At 41.5% G+C, this 12,868-nt stretch overlaps 1 protein-coding gene across 4 annotated transcripts in view; it reads right to left on the bottom strand.

The window, feature by feature from the left end:
- Positions 1-12,868, bottom strand: part of LOC121921292 (importin subunit alpha-5) — a 66,259-nt gene that overhangs the window by 6,373 nt on the left and 47,018 nt on the right. For 3 of the 4 annotated variants that reach the window (XM_042449145.1, XM_042449144.1, XM_042449146.1), the window contains 2 exons: positions 6,574-6,699; positions 4,126-4,253 (listed from right to left, as the gene is read on the bottom strand). In XM_042449145.1, the coding sequence (XP_042305079.1) occupies positions 4,126-4,253; positions 6,574-6,699 (254 nt within the window). The remainder of the gene's footprint in view (positions 1-4,125; positions 4,254-6,573; positions 6,700-12,868) is intronic. The other variant, XM_042449147.1, reaches the window with a different exon arrangement.

Raw genomic sequence — 12,868 nt, 5'->3', positions numbered from 1 at the left:
ATCACCACGGAAGATCTAAAAAAATTCCTCCTAGACAACAAGAAAATGTAAATAGTCAGAGTGGAGACTACATTTAAGAAATAAGAAGAAGACCAGATTGGGAAAGGCTGCTATGAAAGAACTGAAAAAGATATTAAATACGGACATTGGCTCTTACCTGTAATATGTCCATTTCCAGTAGATAAGAACCCCACATCCTGTAGTTTGGGTTATGCCCCTCCCACTCATCACAAGTAAGAGCCAATGTCCCTTTTCCCAGTAGATAAGACCTCACATCCTGTAGTTTGGGATTTACCAAAGTCCATCTAACAGGGTGGGCAGTGCTGGCCCTTCAGAGACATAGGTTTGAGCACCTGCTGCAGGACCCTGCTGCCAACGGACCCTGCTGCTCATTCACCTGTAGTCTCTGGCATGGGTGACTTGGTTTCTGCCATAAATCCTGCCCAAGGATTTATGGCAGGTAGTAATGCTGGGCCTGGCCCACCTGCTAGGCATGGAAACTGATGCCTTCTTGCCCATAGAACAGGGCTAAAAGGAAACAAAGTGGGGGGTCAGAGGAACAAAAGCTGTTTCTCCTCTATGGGTGGCTTGATCTCCAGCATGGTGTATGTTTTAAATTCTTTCCAATGTCTGGGAGAATAGCAATAGCAATAGCAAGTACATTTCTTATCAGTGCACGTAAGCACTTCCTAAGTGGTTTACAAATTGTAAGCTAATTGCCCCCAACAATCTGAGTACTTATTTTAGCAACCTCAGAAGGATGCAAGCCTGAGTATTCTTCAAGAATGAAGAAGGCTGGGGGTATCTGATTCTGACCTCTGAGGAGGTTAGAGCTCACCCTAAGGGTGGTGTCTGGGTCTGGCTGAATTGCCATGGAGTCAGTTGTAATAACATTGAGCTGCTAGTGACCCCAGGCTCAGAGCCCCAATGTGCCAAAGGGGCAAAATCAGGAGGGGCCCCAACCAGGCAAATGGTTTAGAGAAAATCTCCCTTGGGAACTAAGACAGTCAGCACCCTCAAGATTATGTATAAATCTCAGAAGAGAAAAGGTGTTGTGTAGGGAAGGCAAGCAACAAGTCACCTGAGGACTCTGACCATGGAGATGGGATGCCATTCCATCCTGGCCCCTTGCCTGTGTCAGAACAGTGAGGTTATAAGTGAAGTCTGTTTATGGCTGTGATGGCCTAAGGCCCCCGCCCATGTCCTCCTGGAATAATTTGAATAAGGAGAAGATTGCGGGTTTCAGGGAGTCCTGAAGGACCTCCATGCTAACTAATGTGTTATAGAACAGTGTTTCCCAGGCTATCTGGTCTGAGGAAACAGCAATTGTTTATATTGTTTTATGGGAGTTTAACAGGAGTAGCAGATCTGGCCAAGGGACTGCCACTCCAACTAGTATTGGTATAGAGAGATGGAGAGGGACCAGGCTCACCCTGAGACTGGCAGGAGTGTCAGGCATGGATTCCATGGCTCAATCCTATTGTTCCATGGCCCAATCTTATTTCCCCCTTAGTATAGTGCGCCCTCGGCTTACATGGGGGATCCGTTCCGGACACCCCCCTATCCCGTAAGCCAAATTCTGTGCATGCTCAAGCCCATTGGAATGAATGGGGCTCGTGCATGCAGTGGTGCAGGCGCGTCATGGGCATGCACCCCATTCATTCCAATGGGACGCACCACTCCTTGCACCCCATGCGCTCCCGCACGGCTTCCCACATATGGTTAAAGCCACGTATGATGCGGATGCACTGTATTCAGTCTAGGAAAAAACACAAGCTAGTGATCTCAATGGGGAGAAGGATTGCCAGTTAAACCTCCAGGGTTTTAACTTGTCTAAAATGTGGATTATGGTGGATTATGTGATCAATCAGAATGGAACTTGATCCAACTGGATTTATGCCAGCTTCGTTTACAGCTATGGGGCCAAGATGGCGACTGTACATGGCAAAGGAGGAGTCCTTTGCCTCCTTTCACACCATCTCATTATAAGAATCAATATAAATAATAAATAAAACTTTTATTTTTATTCCGCTTTTCTGTGACGAGACAATCAAAGCGGCTCACAACATATTAAAATATCCACATTTACATTATGTCCTAAATTCCCCCCCTTAAAACAGGATTAAACATGTTACTATTAAAATATCTATTAAAAACATAATTAAAAAAACACAATAAAAATATAACCAGGACAGAGCGGTGGGCTAATACATGATGTGGGGGGGCAGTCATTCTGTGGCCAAGCACTTTTATTCAGTAAAGGCCTGCCGGAAGAGATCTGTCTTGACAGCATTTTTAAGGGAACATGCAGGAGCCCTGCAACACCACCATGTGTTTCTCAGGCTGCAATAGGATCTCACAAAACTATTGGGTGTCCTGGGTGCCATTAGGTCCAGAGATGGGAAAAAAGCGGGAGACCAAGAGCTTATCCCCACATCTGACCTCCTAGCAGAGTCCCAAACCTTATGCTAGGCATAGTGCCTGCAGTGGCAATGCCAGGGGCCTCTTGGCAATGCCTGCCCTGAGCAAGGGCATTAGATCCGGCAAAGGTTGATTGGTGGCTGGAGAGAGAGGGCCCTTGGTACTCACCCCTTTTCCTGTGTCTTCTGGCTGGCTTGCCTCTCTGACCTTGGCCCTGTTTCAGTCTGGGCAGAGGTGATGCAGAGAAACTCTTTGCCATGGCTTTTGGCTGGCCTGTCCTCTGAACCCTGTCCCTAAACAGGCTGGGCAGAGGTGATGTGGAGAAACAGAGACATGGAGGGGATAACCCTCACCATCTGTTCCCACAGCTCCCATGTGCTATAAAGCTGTTTGCAGAAATCTACTGTGCTCCCACCATGAAAGGTGGCAGCTTTGGAGGAGAGGGAGAGTCATAGGCAAAGCCAAGACCTTTCTCCAGTCCTGGGAGCCCTTGCCATATTAAGTCTTTCTTCATGCTTCCAAGGCAGCAAGATAAACAAAGAGAAGGAAAGGATTGGAGTGGCTGTAGCGAAGAAGTTGCAGAACAGCAAACACATACTACTGGAGTGATACGCAGGACAAGACTGGCTTTCTAGGGTTAGCTCCAACCACGTGGGGTCACCAGAAGGTCTCTTTTTTTAGCTCCTGCCTATTGGAGTAAGTGGGTGGAGCATAACCCAAGCTACAGGATGTGGGGCTCTTATCTCATAACTTTGAATGGGTTATCCAAGCCATTGTATTTCCTATTATCACATATGGTTCCAAGAGTTGGCCAGTTAAAAAAGCCAATAGGAAGAAAATCAGTTCACTTGAAATGTGGTGCTGGAGAAGAATACTGAGAATATCATGGATGGCCAAGAAGACAAACAAATGGGTTCTAGAAAAGATCAAACCTTAACTCTCTCTGGAAGCCAAGATGACTAAATTGAGGCTTTGATACTTTGGCCACATCCTGGGGAAAAATGAATCATTAGAAAAGATAATGATGCTAGGAAAGGTGGAAGGAAGCAGAAAGAGAGGAAAACCACACGTTAGGTGGATAGACTTAAACAGTAAAAATACGGGCCTGAGCCTGCTGGCCCTGAGACCTGAGGTAGAGAACAGGAGGTCTTGGAGACGTCTCATCCACAGGGCCAATATGAGACAAGGAGTCTTCCCCCCTACTGGGGAGCATAGGCATCCAAACTGCAATTTGCTCCATCCCTAAGGATCTGGTAACCTCCCCTATGGCTGGAAGAGGATTGAGATGCTGAACACTGATGGAAGAGAAAACTAGGCTTAGCCCATGTACGGTCTGAAAGAACAAAATCTCTTCCAGGCTAAAATATCCAGACCTCTAAGTCACTTCTCCTAGAGAACAGTTTCCAGACCTTTCACCTGTTTGGTTACCCTCCTTTGGACACACTCCAGCTTGTCAACATCCTTCTTGAATTGTGGTGACTAAAACCAAACACAATATTCCAGGTGAGTTCTGACCAAATCAGACCTGGTAAATAAACCACTAGCACTAGTGAATACCAAAGTGAGTAGCATGAGTGAACAAAAGTTCTATCTCCTGGTTGGAGCACAGTATCAGGGAAGACAGGAACATGATAGCACCACCCTGAAGTGTTCTGTTTGTAATGTTTAAGTCAATCAGATTTTGAGGACTTTTGTGCTACTTACTTGATCTGCTCAGCAGAACCACCAGATGTTGCATTAGTGATAGCCCAAGCTGCTTCTTTTCTTGTTCGAAACTCAGCAGTTTGCAAAATATTGATTAGAGCTGGGAAAATGTTGGCATCTATGACAGTCTGAAAAACAAACATGGCTTAAATATCATACAGAAATTCAGGATTACTTGTTTAGAACTCTATTGTTACATCTCACTTCAATGCACAGATTTAACACTTAGTCTTCAGATTAATGTTTATCATATTTATACATAAGTTAGGGATGGAACTGTGCGGGCCTTCAAATAATAATAATAATAATAATAATAAGGTGGAAGGAAGCAGAAAGAGAGGAAGACCACATGCTAGGTGGATAGACTTAATCAGTGAGAATACGGGCCTGAGCCTGTATAAATCATCATCATCATCATCATCATCATCATCATCATCATCATCATCATCCCATCATCAGATCAAGGTGGATTACAACAGTGATACATAAATAGAAATACATAAATACATACATAAATAAATATGTATCCACATTCTTAAAACTAAACCACATAATTATAAAACAACAGCATTGCATAATACAGATAAAATCACTTAAAATAGTCATAACTGGAGGGAGGCATCTTGAGGCAGGCATTGGTTAATCCATATCAGTGAGACTGGGACAGACAGTCAGGGAAGGCCTGATGGAAGAGATCTGTCTTGACGGCCTTTTTGAAATGGTCAAGATTGGTGATATGTTGGATGTTTTCCAACAGGCCATTTCATAATTTAGGAGTGGCAGATGAAAAGGTCCTCTGGGTAACTGCAGCCAGCCTGGTCTTCATTGGCTGCAATAAATTTTTCCCAGAGAACCTGAGTGTGAGGGGTGGATTGTATGAAAGGAGGCGTTCCTGCACATAAACTGGTCCCAAGCCATGAAGGGCTTTAAAGATTATTACCAACACCTTGTACTGTGCCCGGAAACTAATAGGCACTAGTGTAAAGATTTTTAAATTGGTGTTATGCGGTCACCTCTAGATTTTCCAGCGACCAATCTGGCAGCCATATTTTGAACTAATTGAAGTTTCCGAATTAGGCACAAGGGTAGCCCCATGTAGACTGCATTGCAGAAGTCAAGTTGTGAGGTTACCAGTGCGTGTACCACCATTTCTATGTCCCTGGTCTCCAGGAAGGGTTGCAGCTGGCATATCAGCTGAAGCTGATAATAAGCACTCCTGGCCGTCGCATCTCTCTGAGCTCCCATCTGAAGAGACGACTCCAGGAGCACTCCCAAGCTGTGAACACAGTCCTTTAGGGGAAGTATGACCCCATCCAGGACTGGTTGACATAGCTCCATGCCCGGATTAGGGGCCCCTATAAGGAGTACCTCTGTCTTATCTGGATTCAGTCTGTTTTTCCTCATCCAGTGCATTACCGCCTTAAGGCATTCATTCAGAGGACAGAGGCCATCTTTAGTCACTGCTGCAGTCCGAGGCATGGAGAAATATATCTGGGTGTCAGCAGTATACTGATAATACCTCGCCCCTTGTCTCCAGATGATCTCTCTCAGAGGCTTTGTGTTAATATTAAATAGCATTGGGGACAGAACGGTGCCTTGAGGGACACCAGATTTAAGCTCCCTCTTAGAGGAACAACTGTCTCCCAGCATCACCATCTGGAATCTACCTGAGAGATAGGATCAGCATCACTGCAATGCAGTGTCCCCCTCCCAGGCGTTCCAAAAAGATACCATGGTCCACAGTATCAAAGGCCGCTGAGAGGTCCAAGACTACCAACAGGGTCAACACTTTCCCTGTTGATATCCAGACATAGATCATTAACTAAGGTGATGAGAGCAGTCTCAACTCCATATCCTGCCCTAAAGTTGGATAATCTGTTTCATCCAAGACTCCTTGGAGTTGACTGACAACTGCTCTCTCTATCACTTTGGTCAAAAACAGGAGGTGTGAGATTGGCTTAGAGTTATTTTTGTCCAGGGGATCTAGGGAAGCAAGTTGTCTTTTTCACTCTGCCAAGGTGTTGTAGGACTGCAAATCCCATCAACTCTAGACAAACTAGTTAGTTGTAAGGGATATTGGGAGCTGCAGTTCAACAATATCTGGAAGACCACACTATTTTCACCACTGGCTTAGTCCAATAAATTGTCTTCTCAAATCTATCAGAACATGATGTGGCACAGGCTAATCTAAGCATCAAAAACAAGATTCAATTGTGATGGTAAATGTTCTTATGTGGTAAATTTTATGTGTGGGAGAAGCATTAAAATTAGAGTTATTTGTCTAAAACCTTTCAGTTTAGTTCTTAAGTTTATAAAATCTGTTAAAAATTCTAAAAATTAAAATAAAACCAGGCAACTTTTTTTTGTCAAAACTTCATGCACAGCTACACACTCAGGATCTTGTTTTACACAGGTCAACAAATTTCTGAACCAACCAACTTGGGTTACCTGAATCTGTGCTCTGTTTCCAGCTGTTATGTTTGATATTGTCCAACATGCTTCCTTTTTAATTGATTCTTTAGGACTACTTAGTAAGTGTAATAAGCTTTGCAAGGCTGAACAATTCAGTATTACCTGTATTTGGGAGAGACAGAGGGAAGAGATTTTAGACTGCATCCAAAATCTGGATCTGGTATAACCAGAAAACTTATGTCTCTGAGGGGTCCAAGAAGACCACTGTTAATACAAGTACAAAGACAAGATGCTTAAGAAGTTATGATTAAGAATCCTTTACTGATCTAAAGTCAAGAAAGGCTGTTTTAAAAGCCAAAAAATTTAATAGAATAAAGAGAAGCATAAGGTGGTCTTCCTGAAGAGAAGAAGGGACAGGACAACATAGAACTGACTGCTAGAAAGAGCAACATAAAACATCTTTTAAATGCACATTAGAAATGAAAGTATAGCGAGAGATAAAGCAAAATACTTAGTGATAAATATGTTTTCATCTCTGATTTTGAGGCCATTGAACTCCTTTACTTGGAATGAAGAGGAGACAGACAATCCAAAACAAACTAAGAATGAATGAAGTCAACAACTCCTCAGTAACTTAGACCTTTTCATATGAATGGATCTCGATGTCTCGCAGCACAACACTCTCAGAATAAGGTGTACAAGGAACCTGTATGTGGAATCATCAAAATAATTGTACTAAAAAACCTTAAGTCTCCTTCAAGGGGCAGACTCTGATACAATCTCACTAGATGTGCTTCTAAGCAAAGTAAGGAAATAAGAGGTAGAATTTCCTGATCTATAGTAATTGCCTAATGGACTAGAGGAGTGAGCAGTTGCTAATGGGCCAACCTAGGCTTAGAAGGCTATCCTAAGAAGGGAATTTCTCATCAAGAATTTTTATTCATGACACAATACTTTTGCTAGTTTAAAAGGTGGTACAAGGCCCTTTGATAGCCAGAGTGGTTGCTGGTACAGTGGTATAGTGATTTGAGTGCTGGGCTAGGACTCTGGAGACTATGGTTTGAATTCCCACTCAGTCACCCACGCAGTGGGTGACTTTAGACAAGTCATATTCTTTCCGTCTCAGAGGAAGACAAAAACCACCCCACTCTAACAAATCTTGCCAAGAAACCCCTGTGATAGGCCCACCCAAGCAAGGGTCATCATGTCAGAAATGATTTGAAGGCACACAACAACAGGGCCCTTTATTGTTTTTGCTGCAAAAGACTAATATGGTTCTCTCTCAAGAATGCTCTTTTCTGGACCCAGAGCTGTTTCACACCTTGACAGGGAATAAAAATGCATTTGAAAATTTGCAGATAAACAAACTGCAAAGGAAGCAGACACCTTGAACTATAAAGTTTCAGTTGCATTCTCTCTGATATAAACTAATTCAATTCACTACATTAGCACTGCCACTTTCCATGATTTAAATCTTTCAAGACACAGAGGGTTTGTACAGACTGCCTGCAGTTGCCTCTCTTTGCCTCGCCTTTCCGTGGTACAAAAAGGAGTCGCAAAAAGCGGCTCCTTTCTGTGTCATGGAAAGGGTGCCATAGCTGTTGGTGCCACGGCTTTTCGGTGCTCCTTTGGCACTGCATCATCTAGACACAGCGTAAGAGGAGCACTGTGACTCTGCGCACCGTGTGGTGCAGCTCATGGCATCACGTTGGCCTGGAGATGGAGTCAAGACAGTATGCCTGACTCTGTCCCCAGGCTGGCCTTAATGGCCAGTCTGTATAGCCTCAGAGTCACCATTTTTTGCTAACATCATTGCAGCCACAAACATAACTAGACTGTTAAAAATTTTGTTCCAACATACTAGTGTATGAAGTGACTACTGGATTAAGAATCAATGGTATTTTTACAGTTTGAACTGTAATCTAATTACTACCATGTGCACAGGAAATCTGCATCTTCCTTTTAACATGTGCACTGAATATGTCTCCAGCTTCATGGTGTCTCTCTGCAGTTCTTAAGATACAATCCATTCCATTGCATTCGTTCTTAAAATACAATCCATTCTTAAGATACAATCCACTGCACTGTTATTCCAACACAAGAAGACTGGTTGGTAAAGATATATGAGCTTGATGAAATGGACAAATTGATGATGTTAAATAAATAAAAATCTTTGGTCAACTTTAAGGAAGACTGGGATATGTTTATCAACTTTTTGAAACTACAATTGGTAAAATTGGGTTTTATAAGATAATATAAAGATAATAGTATGTGTAATTGCATAATAGCATGTATAAGTGTAACTTGAATATGGCACTGAGGAAATTTTATATATTTTGACTTAATAGTTTTCAGTTTGGGGGATGTCATACATATAGTAATTATTTTGCATATGCATTTGTATTTTGTGTTGAGGGGATTCTTTTGAGTGTATTGTATATTTATTTATTTATTCAAACTTGTGTGTTTAATAAAAATAATTTTAAAAAAGATACAATGCACTTCACTGATACAGAGTTAACTATCACCAACACAGTATCTTAGAATGGATGATAAGGATAGTTGTAATGATTTGGTGTCATGACATCATTATTGATTCATTTTCATTGTGACAATATAAATATTATGTAATCTTTGAATTCGTCTAGATAACTACTATATTTGCTTATATATCTATTGTAATCTAAATAGAGAATATTAGTATTTTCATGTTGAAATTTATGTACATAGTATACTGTGAGTGGGGTGTCCTATGCATTAATAAGAACCACATGGCAAAATGCCACTAAATAAAGCCATAAAGTCATAAGGTTCATAAAGTCATGAACCTTATCCCTGACAATCATCATAAATATGAATTATATTCCATCGAATTACATGTTGTTTATATAATAATCAAAATCTTCAATATTCATTTTTTTCCAAATTCTCTCTTGATCCAGAAGCGATCTAAATCCAGTATTTGCTTAATAATAATAATAATAAAAAAAATTTTATTTATATGCCGCCCTTCCTACGATCAGGGCGGCTCACAGTAGGTTAAAATACAGACAGATAAAATACACAGTACACAAATTAAAAGAAAGCACAATAAATCAACCCAACAGCAAAAAGCCCCATAGCCCAACCTCTTGGCCACGGAAGAGGAGGGAGGCCCACAGGATATTTATTCGGGGAATGCCTGTTGGAATAGGAAGGTTTTAATATCCTTCCTAAATTGGGCCAGGGTAGTAGACGAGCGGAGCTCGGTGGGCAGCGCATTCCAAAGGGCTGGGGCAGCTATGGAAAACGTCTTCCGAGTCGTGGAGACTAACCTAGCCCCAGGCACCTTCAGTAGCTGCTGCCCAGACGTTCTGAGGGTGCGAGGCGGAATGTACGGGGAGAGGCGGTCCTTTAGGTATCCTGGGCCCAAGCCATTTAGGGCTTTATAGGTGATTACCAACACCTTATATTGAGCTCGGAAACGAATGAGCACTATAAGTAATAAATGACTTCCAGGTATACTCAAACTTATCTTCTTTTATATCCTTCCTTGCTACTTCAGCAAGCCTTCTACTGCATCATCTGAATCATTCATAAAGATATTAAACAACACTTGGTCCATGACAGAATTCTGAGGCAACCCACTTGTTACTCCTCTCCAAGATGAAAATCAACTATTAGTGAGCACCCTCTGTTAACCAATTACAGATCCACCTAACCATACCACCGTCTAGTCCACAGTGCACCATCTTGCCTGCAAGAATATCATGGGGGATCCTGGTAAAAGTATTACTGAAATCAACATATACTACAACCACAGAACTCCCCATATCTACAAAGCTTGTAACTCTATAGAATCATAGAGCTGGCAGGGGGTTCACAGGTCATCCACTCCGACCTCCTTCTCTATGCAGAATATCCAGCTAAAGCACCCCCAGCAGATAGCTATGCAGTCTCTTTTTGAAGAAAGCCACAGAATGAGACTCCCACCTTCTCTCTAAGTAACTGATTCCACTGACAAACACCTTACTGGCAAGAAGATCTTTCTAAGGTTCAACACTTCTGAAACTCCAGACCAGTAGTAGTAGTAGTAATAATAATAATAATAATAATAATAATAATAATAATAATAATAGGATTTATTTATATGCCGCCCAATCACTGGGAATCCGGGCGGCTTACAACAGAGGGGATAATAGAAGGTTCCCTGCCCTCAGGCTTACAATCTAAAAAGACATGACACAAATGGAGAAGGGAATTGGGGGGGGGGGGGGTGTCAGATTAGACCTGGTCTTACCCTCTGGAGCAGAAGAGAACAGGCCTATGTCCTCCTCTCTGTAACAACCCTTGAGGTATTTAAGGAGTGTGATCATGTCACCCATCAGTCTGAACATGCCCAGCTCCTTTAACCTTTCCTCATATATTCTGAACTCCTTACATCATACTTGCTGACCTTTTCTGAATCTGTTCCAATTTGGTTACACCTCTCCTAAAATGAAGCACCAAAGTTAATAAGTAGCAAAAAATATACAATAATGGGACTATTATTTCCCTGAACTTGAAAAGTATACTTCTATTAATGCAAGTTAAAACAGCATTCACTTTCTTTGCTGTTGCATCACACTGCTGGCTCATGTTCAATATATGATCACCAATAAACCCATGGTCCTTTTTGCATGTAGCACTGCTGTGCCAAATATTCCCCATCCTATATCTGTGCATTTGGTTTGTGTGATCTAAACACAGGAATTTTGCATTTGTCTGTGTTGAATTTCACTGTATTAATTTCTGCTTAATCTTCTAGTTTATCTAGGTCCTTTTGGTTTCTATTCCTATCTTTCAATGTATTAGCTACCCCTCCCAGTTTTGTATCATGTGCAAACTCAAAAAAGATTCCCTCCACCTTGTCATTGATGATATTCTGCCATGGACATAGGACAGAACTGTGAGGCACTCCATGAGACTTCCTTTCCAGTTGTAAGTGAAGCTATTGATGACCACTTGCGGAATACAGTTTTCCATCCAATTATGGACCTATCCAACAAGTATTCCCATCCATTCTGGGGAATCCTAACAAATGCTTTACTGAAATGACATCCAAAGTATTCCAACCATTACTAAACTAGTGATAATATTGTGTGTGAATGTGATTTTAATCTCATCCATCCTGGGCGTCTTTTTTCTTTAGTATTTCTAGCAAGTAACAGTTGCTTTGATTCTAGTGATCAATCTCCCTATTGGTTAGGATCAAGTCTAGGATTTCTGATCCCCTTGTTCCTTCCTCCACCTTTTGAAAAAGGAAATTATCTGCATGGAGCCCTGGTGGTGCAGTGGATAAATGCCTGTACTGCAGCCACAATGTTGTGTGTTCAAACCCATACAGCTCCAGGTTAAGTCAGTCTTCCATCCTTTCATAGGTTGGTAAAATGAGTACCCCACTTGTTTGGGGGCAACTGGCTTACACACTGTAAACCACTTGAAGTGGTATAGAAATGTAAAGTGCTAGTGCTATTTCTATTGCAAAGCACAGAAGGAATTCATTGGAGAGTCTTCCAGAAGATATCAGGATAACTGAAGTCCACCATAACTACCAGTTCCTGCTTCATGGAGATCTCTGAGATGAGTTTCTAAAATCATCATCTACTACCTTTTCTTGGTTTGGTTGCCAGTAGTAGACTCCTACTACAATGTTGGTTTTATTTATTTCTCCATTTATTTTTATTTAAATGCTGTCATCTAGTCCATTCTGATCACTCTCACTTGTACAGTAATCAATTGAATTTGTCTTTGACATACAATGCTACTCTCCGTCCTTTTCTGCTACAACTATTAGTTTGTCATGACTTCTTTCTGAGTCATGTTTGGGTCCCAAGGTTGTTGTTGGAATGATCCACATTGAGAGTCTTTCCCTCCTTTCTCATCTTTGCAACCATGAATGCTGTCTCTTGAAGCTCCAGAGTCCCTCCTATTCCTTTTATGCTTAATTCCTCTACAAATGCATACTATAGTGTTAACAACAGACAAAGATGTCACTAGGATTGGCATCACACAATGCAGCAACTCATGGTGTCACCCCCACTGACCTCCTCCCATACCACACCAACAGAACCCTTAATAATAGTTTTTGTACTAATTCTTTACAAATCACAATTCCCATATATTACTGAATGTAATGACAATAGTTGTAACATGATCAACTAACAAAATTATACCTTTAAAATATAATATCGTATGCACAGCCTAAGTTTATTTACATGTATATAGTTTCCTTTGGCTAAAGTGAAAATCTAGTAAGATGTGGTATTATAAAAGAAAATTTAAAAATACAGAGAGCCTGCGCCATATGCGG

This window comes from Sceloporus undulatus, chromosome 2, assembly GCF_019175285.1.
Source record: "Sceloporus undulatus isolate JIND9_A2432 ecotype Alabama chromosome 2, SceUnd_v1.1, whole genome shotgun sequence".
NCBI classification, from domain to species: domain Eukaryota; kingdom Metazoa; phylum Chordata; class Lepidosauria; order Squamata; family Phrynosomatidae; genus Sceloporus; species Sceloporus undulatus.
Note: the sequence above shows the minus strand (reverse complement) of the source record. Positions and strands in the feature narration are given on the sequence as shown.